Source organism: Bos grunniens, chromosome 3 (genome assembly GCF_055505025.1).
Source record: "Bos grunniens cultivar Pamir isolate PY7600 chromosome 3, Bosgru_T2T1.0, whole genome shotgun sequence".
NCBI lineage: Eukaryota > Metazoa > Chordata > Mammalia > Artiodactyla > Bovidae > Bos > Bos grunniens.
This window is the reverse complement of record NC_141167.1, coordinates 11,564,219-11,576,651: the sequence shown is the minus strand read 5'-3', so window position 1 is coordinate 11,576,651 and position 12,433 is coordinate 11,564,219. Positions and strand designations below refer to the sequence as shown.

The 12,433-nt window shown below is 35.9% G+C and overlaps 1 protein-coding gene across 22 annotated transcripts in view; it reads right to left on the bottom strand.

Moving 5' to 3' along the window:
* The window catches only part of LOC147374984 (protein argonaute-3), a 136,292-nt gene that overhangs the window by 83,913 nt on the left and 39,946 nt on the right, over positions 1-12,433 (bottom strand). For 16 of the 22 annotated variants that reach the window (XM_086379182.1, XM_086379250.1, XM_086379279.1 and 13 more), the window contains 3 exons: positions 8,107-8,227; positions 3,123-3,331; positions 2,045-2,181 (listed from right to left, as the gene is read on the bottom strand). In XM_086379182.1, coding sequence (XP_086235308.1) covers positions 2,045-2,181; positions 3,123-3,331; positions 8,107-8,227 — 467 coding nt within the window. Of the gene's footprint in view, positions 1-2,044; positions 2,182-3,122; positions 3,332-8,106; positions 8,228-12,433 lie in introns of those variants that run through there. The other 6 variants (XM_086379226.1, XM_086379283.1, XM_086379193.1 and 3 more) reach the window with 1 other exon arrangement.

The following is a 12,433-nucleotide window of genomic DNA, read 5'->3' as shown; positions in this document are numbered from 1 at the left end:
AAATGCAAAATGGTACATAAGGAAACTATTTCTTCCAAATTTGATTGACAAGAATCTAGAGTTTGACACATCTAGTGGCAAAGGTACAGGGAAACAGGTAGCCTCATTTACTGATGCAAAATGTTTACAATCTCATTGGAGGGCAATCTAGCAATAACAATCAAAATTAAAAACATATCTGCCTTCGACCCATCAATCTCATCTCTTGGAATCTATCTTAAAAATACAAATATACGAATGATGTTCTGAAATGGAAAAAAAATAAAACATCCCTAGTATACACCTAAATGAAAATGAAATGCTGGTTGCTCAGTTGTGTCTGACTCTGCGATCCCATGGAATGTAGACCTCCAGGTTCCTCTGTCCATGGGATTTTCCAGGTAAGAATATTGGAGTGGGTTCCCATGCCCTTCTCCAGGGGATCTTCTTGACCCAGGGATCGAATTCTGATCTCCTGCATTGCAGGCAAATTCTTTACCATCTGAGTCACCACGGAAGCAGTCAGTATACACCTAAAGATGACTTTAAAAAAATATCTTCTCAATACATCTTTACAACGGTAGATGCAGCTGAAAATGATGATGAGACTATGCACTGATCTGGAAAGATCCAGGGATCCTTGAAGGAATGGCTGATGCCAGGTACAGAGGAAGAAATACAGGGTGAATCTGGAACATTCTGCTGTGCCAAAAAGCAAGAAAGCTATCAAAGACAATGAATTACCAACAAGACAATGCACTTTTCCATATAGGAATTCCATCTAATGCAAAAGGAATATCAGAATAAGAAAAAATTCTAATTGGTAATCCGCACTGAAATAAATGATTCAGGTGACAATGGTCAATGAATGGAATATCAGTAACTGAAAGACTGATTGGGAAATATACAATGGAGAGCTCTGGCATACTGATCTCTGAACATACTGATCAATGTTAGTTACCACTGAAGTTGGGTCTACTATATACTGGGTGCCTCCTAACACAATACATGATGGAGCACTTATGAATCAGAAGTGAATCAAGCTTCCAGGACCAACTTCCATTTCCAGGGAATGTAGGAGATAAAGGAACAGGGAATGACACTACAAGAAAACAAAAGATAAATCCAGATTTTTGGATATTCTAGAGGAAAAGTGAAAGTTTCTGCAACAAGTCAATGACATAAAATAGGAAAAAACAAAACAAAAGGAAAGGAAATGGGACTACTACATTTTTAAAAGGCAAAGTAGCCAAATGTGATGCGTGCATTTTGCTTGAATCCTGATTTGAACCAACTAACTACAGAAAGATACCTTTGAGACTATCAGGGAAATCTGATTATGGACAGGGAATTAGAAGCTACAAAAAAATGATCAAATTTTCTTAGATACGATGGTGGCACTGTGACTGTGTAGGAAAACACCCACATTTTCAGAGGTGCATACTGTAGTAGGGACAAAATAACATGCTGTTTGGGATTTGATTTAAAATTACTACAGTAGAGGAAGAAATGTATATAGTTTAAGCAAAGGTAGAAAAATCTGGGCAATGTGAATAATGGATACACAGATAGCAGTTTATCATACTATTCTCTCTACTTATATGTGCTTAAAAATATTCTTAAAAAAAAAAACAAACCTAAAAATGAGAATGCAACTGGTACAACATTAAACATCAGTGGCAGGCATAACCTACAGGTCACCAAGACCAGCAGTCTTCTTCTCTTCCTTTAAAATATGTATTTCACAATGAAATACTGGCTTATCTAGTTAAGGACAAAAATGAGTTATAATAAATAGCTCAGGTGATCATGTCACGGCTTTTATATTTGTTTACTTCAAGTTTAACAGCATTCCAGGAGAAATTCTGTATAAATGTTTTCTAAATGAAATGTAATAAGAAATAAAGGTTTTTCTTAATATATGTTTGTCTTAATACATGTCCAAATATTAATTCAAGACACCAGTACATATAATTATATATAAAATTATACACACACACACACACACACAGAGGCCATACGGAAATCAACTACCCAACACAGAATATGGTTTAAATTCCCTTACCATCAATATTAAGCATCATTTTCCACATGGCAGGCCGAACAGACTGATGAAATCCAAACCAAACTTCCCTGCCCCCTCCCAGAGGGTGGTCGTATCCTTCTGGAGCTGAGAAAAAGGAACGCCCCACAGGTGTATATCTACAAGAATTAAAATGGTATATTTAATATTTTCCTTCCTATTTAATATTTAAATCTGAAGAACAGGTGAGTCTAGAGTACATAATCTTATCATAGTAAAATGCCAATCATTATGAATATATGAAACTAAACATTCTCCGAATTTGTGAAAGCAAAAAGCAGCTATTCAAAATGAAAAAAATCTCTCACTGAAATTCTCTATACTTAAAACTAACATTAGTTTGAGCAAGGCTTAATTTTCTTTAAAAAGTTTTAAAAAATAGTTTGAACCTTAAAAAATGCTACAGAATAAACAATCACTGACCAAAAAGCCACTTCGATAAATGTGTTTGTAAGAGAGTATTTTTCTTCTTTGGCTGCACTGTGCAGCATGTGGGATCTTATTTCCCTGACCAGGGACTGAACCCGCGTCCCCTGAATTGAAAGCGCAGAGTCTTAACCACTGACTGGACTGCCAGGAAGTCTCAAGAAAATATTTTTCTTTAAAAAGACACACTGATCCTTTACATATACACATAGATACACATATACATGTGTGAGATGCTAATACCATTAAAACAGTAATAATTTCAACATAATTTGATACTGTTATAAAAATAATGAAATCACCTTTAAGACAAGGTGATTTAACTAAAATACTAAAACTGAAAATGTATCAGTTACTCAAGATGGATAGCTCCTAAGAAAAAGGGTTAGACATTTTTTTCTGAAAAATATCCAACAGAATAGCTAAGCTAATGATGTACACTTACTTTCATAAGTCAGAAAAGTTTATGTAACTTACTTCTGTCATTGAATTGGTATGGATGCTATTCCTCAACTGAGATAATCAAAATATACAACATCTGAAGGTTAGCCAAGGAAAGACTGCAAGACCTATTCTTGGGAAGGTCTTTCCTACTTAAAATCTAAAGAGGAAAAAAAAAAGCCAGAAGACCCACTTCATGGAGGGCAGATGTCGTAGCACCACGTCAACGGCATGGACAGGGTTAGTGCTGATTGGCTTGTCTAATTCCAGTGGTTCGGGCAAGGTCCGTCCTGTCAGTACTTCATGGAGTAGGTGCCAACTCACCCGAGAGACAAATTTGATTGACACTTTGAAAGGTCGATCTTTTCCACCTTCTCCAGGTAAAGTAACATCTAAATCCACCTGTTGATGGGAAAAGAGTCAACTGGTAAAAGTTTAAAAAGATAAATATAATTATTTTTAAGCTTAACGTATAAAAATATTTAAGAGAAGAGAAGGCAAATACAAAAAAATTACCAATCTCAATGTCAAATCAATAGACTAAAATGTCAGTAAGTCATTTATGCTAGCACTCTTTGTCACTGAAAAACATGGAAATGACTTAAATGCCCATTTAGGCACTATAAAAAAAGGATGAGGAAGACCTGTTGGAACTGCTATGGAATAATTTCTAAGCAATATTGTTAAAAAAGCAAGTACAGAAGATTATAAATAGTATGCCATCTTTTGCATGAGAAAGGGGTAAATAGAAAAACATTCATGTATCTGCTTATTTTTGTAAAAAGAAACAGCAAGCATGAATCAGAAATAAGAAAAAGCAGCTAACTTTCAAAGGATAGGAAGGAAAAGACTGGAAGAAATAAGTGAGGGATTAACAATTCTGAGCATATTTTCCAGTGTAGTTTTGATCTTTGTAAGCATGTTAAATTAAGTTCTACAACAACAACAAAAAAACAAATAAGGATGGAGGGGAAAAGCTAAAATTGAATAGATACTAAATCAAATGAAACCAAATGCAATTCAAACAAATAACAGCCAGATTGAAAGAATATTAAAAAAAAAACACTAATGCAAAACTTCTGAACATAATAACATATGCTGACTACATTTTCAGTTAGAGGTGTGGGAGAGGGGTGAGTGGGAAAGAACTGCATACAAAATAAAACCTTAAATTCCTACTATCAGATTTGTTTTCTATAGTGACATCAGGTAGTAATTCAGAAACTATTTTATATGTACTGTATGACTGAATAAACACGTAAAAGTGGTTATATTTTGTGGAGTCAGGGGTTTAAAGGAAAAGCAAGTTATAAATATGCTACATAGGGAGTGAAGGAAGAATCCAGTGGGGATAGACTAGAACTAGTAGAATCAGTTTGAACTCAGCAATGAGCACATCCAATAACCAGATTTTGGTTTCTAAATTGTATTCCTCAACTAAAAGAAACAAGTGTACCTCTGAGATATGGCTAGTTGCAGGACTATCAGAGGGAAAACATTAGATGAACCTGGAATATCTTGGGTCCAAAAGTAATGAAGTACTCAAGAAAAAAAAGATGTATCATGACAAAAGCACACAAATTTAAAGGGGCTCCTGCAGGCCAAATCTGGGACAATTTGGGCAAATAAATAAGGATAAATAAATAGAAGAGAAGAAAATGTGCTCCTTTACAGTAGAACACCAATTATTAATGTAGAAGGAATGACAGAATTACAAAAATAACCATTGTTATATAATAACAATCCTTCCAAGCAAGAATCGTCAGTTAATAAAAGTCTAATGAGAATCAGGATTCTTAAAAGTATCTCCCTTATTAAGTATCTTTGTAAGTTTAAAGATAATTAAAAGAAACAAGCTTTGAGCACTTTAAGCACTTTCTATACGTGCTTAAAAGTATCTCCCTTTCTTAAAACTTTGGTGCAAAGAATAAAATCAACAGTGAAAAAACAGCTTATGGAATATGAGAAAATATTTTAAAACATATATCCCATAGGAATACATAAAGAATTCCTAAGACTCAACAACAACAAAACCAAATAAAATTAAAAAATGGGCAAAGGAGTTGAATACACATTTCTCCAAAGAAGATATAGAAAAGGCCCATAAGCATAGGAAAAGGTGTTCTTCATTAGTCATTAGGTAAATTCAAATCAAAACCATAATGAGATATTACCTCACACCCATTACAATGACAACTATCAAAAACTGATAAACCCACAAATGTTGGCAAAGGTGTGAAGTATTTGGAACCCTTGTACACTGTTGATGGAAATGTAAAATGGTATAGTTTCTAAGACATTACGCTAAGTAAAAAAAGCCAGAGACAAAGGATAAATACTGTATGGCTCCACTTATATGAGGTCCCTAGAGTAAACTCACATTCAAATGGGGAAGCAAACCAAATGTCCATCAACAGATGAATGGATAAGTAAAATGTGGTATATACATACAATGGAATACTATTCAGCCTTAAAAAGGAGGAAATTCTGACACATGACAACATGGATGAACCCTGAGAATATTATGCTAAGTGAAATAAACCAATCACAAAACACAAAATACGGTATGAATCCACTTAAATGAGGTACTGAGAGAGGTCAAATTTATAAAGCCAGTAAGTAGAATGATGGTTGCCAGGGACTGAGGGAGGAAAAATGGATAGTTAAGGGTTTCATGGGTACAGAGCTTCAGTTTTATAAGATGGAGATTTACGGTGGCAATGGTTGTGAATGTACTTTGCCATTGAACCATATCTTAAAAATAGCTCAGATGATAATGTTATGTGTGTGTGCATGTGTGCTAAGTCGCTTCAGTTGTGTCCAACTCTGCGATCCCATGGACTGTTGCCCACCAGATTCTTCTCTCCATGGGATTCTCCAGGCAAGAATATTGGAGTGGGTTGCCATGCCCTCCTCCAGGGGATCTTCCGACCCAGGGATCAAATCTGCATCTCCTGCAGCTCCTGCATTGCGGGTAGATTCTTTACCACTGAGCCATGAGGGAAGCCCAATGTTATATATGTTCAATGTTCAGTCGCTCAGTCATGTCCGACTCTTTGCGACCCCATGAACCACAGCACGCCAGGCCTCCCTGTCTATCACCAACTCCCAGAGTTTACCCAAACTCATGTGCATCGAGTCAATGATGTCATCCAGCCATCTCATCCTCTGTCGTCCCGTTCTCCTCCTGCCCCCAATCCCTCCCAGCATCAGAGTCTTTTCCAATGAGTCAACTCTTCGCATCAGGTGGCCAAAGTAATGGAGTTTCAGCTTCAGCATCAGTCCTTCCAATGAACACCTAGGACTGATCTCTTTTAGGATGGACTGGTTGGATCTCCTTGCAGTCCAAGGGACTCACAAGACTCTTCTCCAACACCACAGTTCAAAAGCATCAATTCTTCGGCACTCAGCTTGCTTCACAGTCCAACTCTCACATCCATACATGACCACTGGAAAAACCATAGCCTTGACTAAACCATAGCTCTGTTGGCAAAGTAATGTCTCTGCTTTTCAATATGCTATCTAGGTTGGTCATAACTTTCCTTCCAAGGAGTAAGCGTCTTTTAATTTCATAGCTGCAATCACCATCTGCAGTGATTTGGGAGCCCCCAAAAATAAAGTCTGACACTGTTTCCACTGTTTCCCCATCTATTTCCCATGAAGTGATGGGACCAGATGCCATGATCTTCGTTTTCTGAATGTTGAGTTTTAAGCCAACTTTTTCACTCTCCTCTTTCACTTTCATCAAGAGGCTTTTGAGTTCCTCTTCACTTTCTGCCATAAGGGTGGTGTCATCTGCATATCTGAGGTTACTGATATTTCTCCTGGCAATCTTGATTCCAGCTTGTGCTTCTTCCAGCCCAGTGTTTTTCATGATGTCCTCTGCATATAAGTTAAGTAAGCAGGGTGACAATATACAGCCTTGACGTACTCCTTTTCCTATTTGGAACCAGTCTGTTGTTCTATGTCCAGTTCTAACTGTTGCTTCCTGACTTGCATATAGGTTTCTCAAGAGGCAGGTCAGGTGGTTGCCATTTCTTTCCCCTCTCTTGAAGAATTTTCCACAGTTTATTGTGATCCACACAGTCAAAGGCTTTGGCATAGTCAATAAAGCAGAAATAGATGTTTTTCTGCAACTCTTGCTTTTTCAATGATCCAGTGGATGCTGGCAATTTGATCTCTGGTTCCTCTGCCTTTTCTAAAACCAGCTTGAACATATACTTTACCACAATTATAATTAACAAAACAAAACAAAACTCTATTCCCCACATAAGAAAGAAGAATAACTTGAAAGGAGAAACCTGGCAGATATCATCTTTACCAAGTGATCAAAATTAACCTCACCATTAGTGAAACAAGTACGTATTATGCGCCTTCTGATATGATACACTATAAGGAAAGAACATGTATGCAATTTTCCTGCCCAAAAACCTCAATCAGAATCTAATCAAGAAGAAGCTCCAGAAAAACACAGAGGGACATCCTACAAAATAACTTGGCTGTAATCTTCAACCATGCTAATGTCATAAAAGAAAAAAAAGAAGTCTGGGAAATTTTCCAGGACAAAGAAGACATGACATCTAAATACATTCAGGTATGGCAGAAACCAACACAACATTGTAATTACCCTTCAATTAAAAATAAATAAATTAAGAAAAAAATAAATACATTCAGGAACTTGGATTGGATTCTGTACTAAAGGGAAAAAAATGCTACAGGACATCACTGGGACAATGGCAAAACTGGACTAAGGGCAGAGCAGACAAAAATTACCAACATAAAATTTAGGCAAGTTGGTGACTGGACTGTGGTTTTTATCCTTGTTCTTAGGAAAAACACACTAAAGGGTATAACGTATGAAACCTACCCCTGAATGGTTCAAGAAGAAATAAGGATGTATATTTATCTTTATATATAGCTGTCTCTATAGACACAAAGAGAGCAAAAGAAAAAAGAGAACGATAAAACAAATGGCAAACTTTAAGAATGCTAATGAATCTGGGTATACATGAGTTCTCTGCATGAATCTTACAAGTTTAAGTTTGAAATTATTTAAAAATAACATGTTAAAACTGATAAATGATACATATAGACCATAATAAAATGGTCATAAAAGCATTTAAAAGACACTGCAAATGTATAGTTTTCTGATAAAGGAATGTATCTTAGCATCTTACCCCTGTAGTTGCCACAGGAAGTGGATTGGCTGTGTAAAGGCTTCTTTTTCCATCATAAACTGGTCTACGGTCCCCAAATATAGTCACTTTAAAATGCTGAACCATTGAGTCAACCACCTCCCTAAAAAAGGGAAAAAATGCATTCATATAATCCTCTGCATGATGAAATACAAAAATCTTAACTAAAGTAGTTTCTTACACTATTTAAAGCTGTCACAAAATTCTAAAAGATCATTATACATGACAAAGATTTTCCCTTCTGGATTATAGTTTAGGATACCAGAAAGACTGATTCCTGGGAATGATTCCAGTGAATCACTTAATTATTCTGGGACACAGCTGACCTGCAAAATATTATCCTTATAGATGATCTAAGATCCCTTTCACCATCTAAGCACTAACTGACACATTTATCAAAGAATATGGTGCTCTTTCCTTTGCGCTCAAATAGCACCTAGTACATGTCTCTCTTAGAACACTTACTTCACTGTAGTAGTAGTATCATAGACCTCACTTCTACTAGACTGTGAGATTTTAAGAGCAAGAAACACACCCGAACTCCTTACGCCTCCATCCCATTCCAATGGTATCTGGCCAATAAAAATGTTTTGAAACCTCTATTTTTTACCCAGCAAATATTTTTATCCTATATACTTACATGGTAAGATATTTTAAAAGTTTCTTTTTTAGACATTTAAAAAAATTGCAGATTATAGACAGAATAACACCAAATATCCACAAATCAATATTTATTTTTACACACACCTAATTTGTAAAAGCAGCAGAAAAATATCTAGAAGGGTATGTACCACACAGATACAATGGTTAGTTACCTCTGGAGAAAGAAGTGAAGAATGACTTTTTATTTTGTTTATATAATCTAAATATATTACAGTGACAGTATACTCACATAGTACTAAATATAATTTATAGTACATTTAAAAGAATGAGAAAAAAATTTCAATTCTAGCCCAGTCAAGTAGAAGAGAAAGGAGAAAGAAGCATTTTCTGGAACAAAACTACGTTGATTTGACACCCAGAGAAACTTTCCAAATGCTCAGTTTCTATTTCCCTCAACTTTCAATTTTATTTTGCAAGTATTTCTTGCACCACTCTTTTACTTTCTATTCCAATTACCGCCAACCTAAAACCTCATGTCCTACTACCTGGATTGTTTTAACTTTTAGGCCTCTAATTTTTTCTTCTCCAGCCCAACTTTTATACCACTGCCACCTGAGCCTCCAAACCTCACTTTTACTCTCCAGATACAAAAGGTTAGGTTAATCATGCTCCTCGGTTCATTGCCACATTATCATCATTCATCCGTTAAGACCCCTGACTTGTCCTTCCATATCCACTTCCCTATTTCCGTTCTTCTCAATAAATTACTTTCTCTAATATGTTTGATGAACATCCTTCTGTTTGTATACATTCCAACGTTATCCTCTAAGGTTTTTAAAATTTATTTAAATTGCTGTGGGACACTTAGTTCATTGTTTCTGATTGATGCTCTTGAGGGTTCCTTGGACTGCAAGGAGATCTAACCAGTCCATCCTAAAGGAAATCAGTCCTGAATATTCATTAGAAGGACTGATGCTGAAGCTGAAACTCCAATACTTTGGCCACCTGATGCAAAAAACTGACTCATTTGAAAAGACCCTGATGCTGGGAAAGATTGAAGGCAGGCGGAGAAGGGGACAAGAGAGGATGAGATGGTTGGATGGCATTACCGACTCGATGGACATGAGTCTGAGTAAGCTCCGAGAGTTGGTGATGGACAGGGAAGCCTGGCATGCTGCAGTCCAAGGGGGTCACAAAGTCGGACACGACTGAGCGACTGAACTGAACTCTACATGTTGTCTATCTGGTCTCCCAGCAATACAGACTCAGTATCTAACAGTCAGCCACCAAGACAATGCTGCAAGGCATTGTCTCCTTCTATGTCCCTTTATGAACTTGTGAGAATAATCTCTGGCTATATATACTGAGAACTGGTAGGTCCAAGTGAATTTTATCAACTAAATGATAAAGAACTGCCAAACTGCTCTTCAGAATGCCTGCACTAAACCATCCCCCTGGAGGGTCCTATTTCCCTACTTCTGTGAACTCCCTGTTTATTTCCTCTGCTCATTTTCTATTGGGGTGCCAGTCTTCTCATTGAACCAAAGGAGTTTCTTTGTTATTCTAATATTATTTCATTAACAGGTTTAGTTGTTGCAAATATCTTCCCCCAAATGTTATCTGCCTGTTAACAATGTCCATATATTTACTGAACTGAAAACGTTAATGCTGTATCATCAAATGAATCATGGTTTCATTTTTTAAGGTTTTAAGAAATACTTTGCTAATATTAAGTCACAAAGATGCATTATGCTTTATTAATTTTATTTATCTTATGTTGGTCACTAATCCATCTTAGGTTCTTCTTTATAAATAGTATTATGTAAGAACTCAATTTTATTTTTCTCCATACAGTGAATCAATTTTCCCATACTGTCTACTAAAACAGTCTATACTTAACTGATCAATTTATAAGAACAGTTTATCTTAAGTTCTGAACTGAGTTTTCTATGTTGTCCCAGTGGTCTACTTGGATGTTCCTGGACCAGTATCCTACGATTCCATGATTACTGGGGTGTTTTATTAAATTATAATGTGGGGCAGGGCAAGTTCCTTTTCTTTCTCTAAGTTAACTTGGATATTCATGGAAACATTTATCAAAATAAATCTGTAACGTTCTCCCCCACATCCAAACTATTAATACAATAAGCAAAAGAAACATATCTAGTGCCCTACATATAATAAGTAATCAAAAAATATCTGTTGGTTAAGAAACTCTCAAATGATAAAAAACACAAGAAAGGCTAGTATGCCAAAAACAAATTAGTAATGTTAAAAGCTACTGACAAATTGCAACAATAAACTAAATAAATGAAGATGAAATATAATAATGGTAACTGTAAGTCGAAAAACTTATGTTTGAAAAGTTCAATAGCAATAAAAATAAATGAAAGGATCTGAACTTATCCACTGCTTTCATGCAAAAGGGCTTTGTGTTCTGCTCAGTCACTCAGTTGTGTCCGACTTTTTGCGACTCCATGGACTGTAGCCCGCCAGGCTCCTCTGTCCATGGGATTCTCCAGGCAAGAATACTGGAGTTTGTTGCCCTGCCCTCCTCCAGGGGGTCTTTTCAATCCAGGGATAGAACCCAGGTCTCCTGTACTGCATGCAGATTTTTTACCATCTGAGCCACCAGGGAAGCTTTAGATGACTATAAATCCAAAATGAACTAATATTGTGATGTAGTTTCTTCAAAATTAAAGAACTCAAGTTGCATGTATTTAAATAGCCAGTATAAGGCAGGTAACCTTCCCACCATCTATTACACAGGTCATTTCAAATTCTGGAGTACTCTGTTCAATTTGAAAAAAACTTAAGATCCTAACAGATGTAACACAACCAGAAGAAGATAATTCTGACCGAACCTCACATAATATAAATAAAAATAAATCAAAGTAAAGACTCTTACTCTGGAAATAGGAAGGAGTCAAAGGAAATTAGAGAAGTCTTCAGTTATTTTGACAGACTGTCTGTCACGTGAAAACCTGAGTATCTTCCTTGTATGGGAGGACAGAAATCAGACAAATAGTTGGAAAATATAAGGAGCAGTATTTTGGAACAAAAATTTCCAACATTTTCTAACCACCAGAGTTATTCACAAGTGGTTTACACTATCTCATAAAGTACCTGAGTTCATCCTTGCTAGAACTGTTCAAGGAGCAGTTATGTAAGGGAAGATACCAACTAGAAGATCGAAATGAATAATATCTACAATGCCCTCTAACAGTAAAATTTAATTAAGAGTATCAAATATGAAATTGCAGATTTTATCATAGTATAAGATACAGAGACTCCTTTATGAGTAATTACACCAAAAATTGATTTGAACTCAAGACTTCAGAGTCTTTACAGAATGGTATTAGAATTATAGACACATTGAACAATTTTAACTTTAACCTCTCACTAATACAATATAATTAAATGATATATTTGACTTTTAAAGGAATTTTATTATTCAAGTTAACAAACTGACAAATCCAGGGACTGCAACTTATTGCTTTTTATCTCAAATGATACAGTGGCAAAGGGTAGTTTATCAGAATGTCCATCAGGAAGGGATGTAAAACTAGAGGAAAAGCTCTCCAAAATACTAATTTATCTAGTCATCTAGTCAGCTAGAGCAGCAAAAGTACTCACTGAATTATGAATAAAGTCTGAACTGAGAAATGGCCAATTTGAAAAATCTTTATAATATGTGGTAACATAA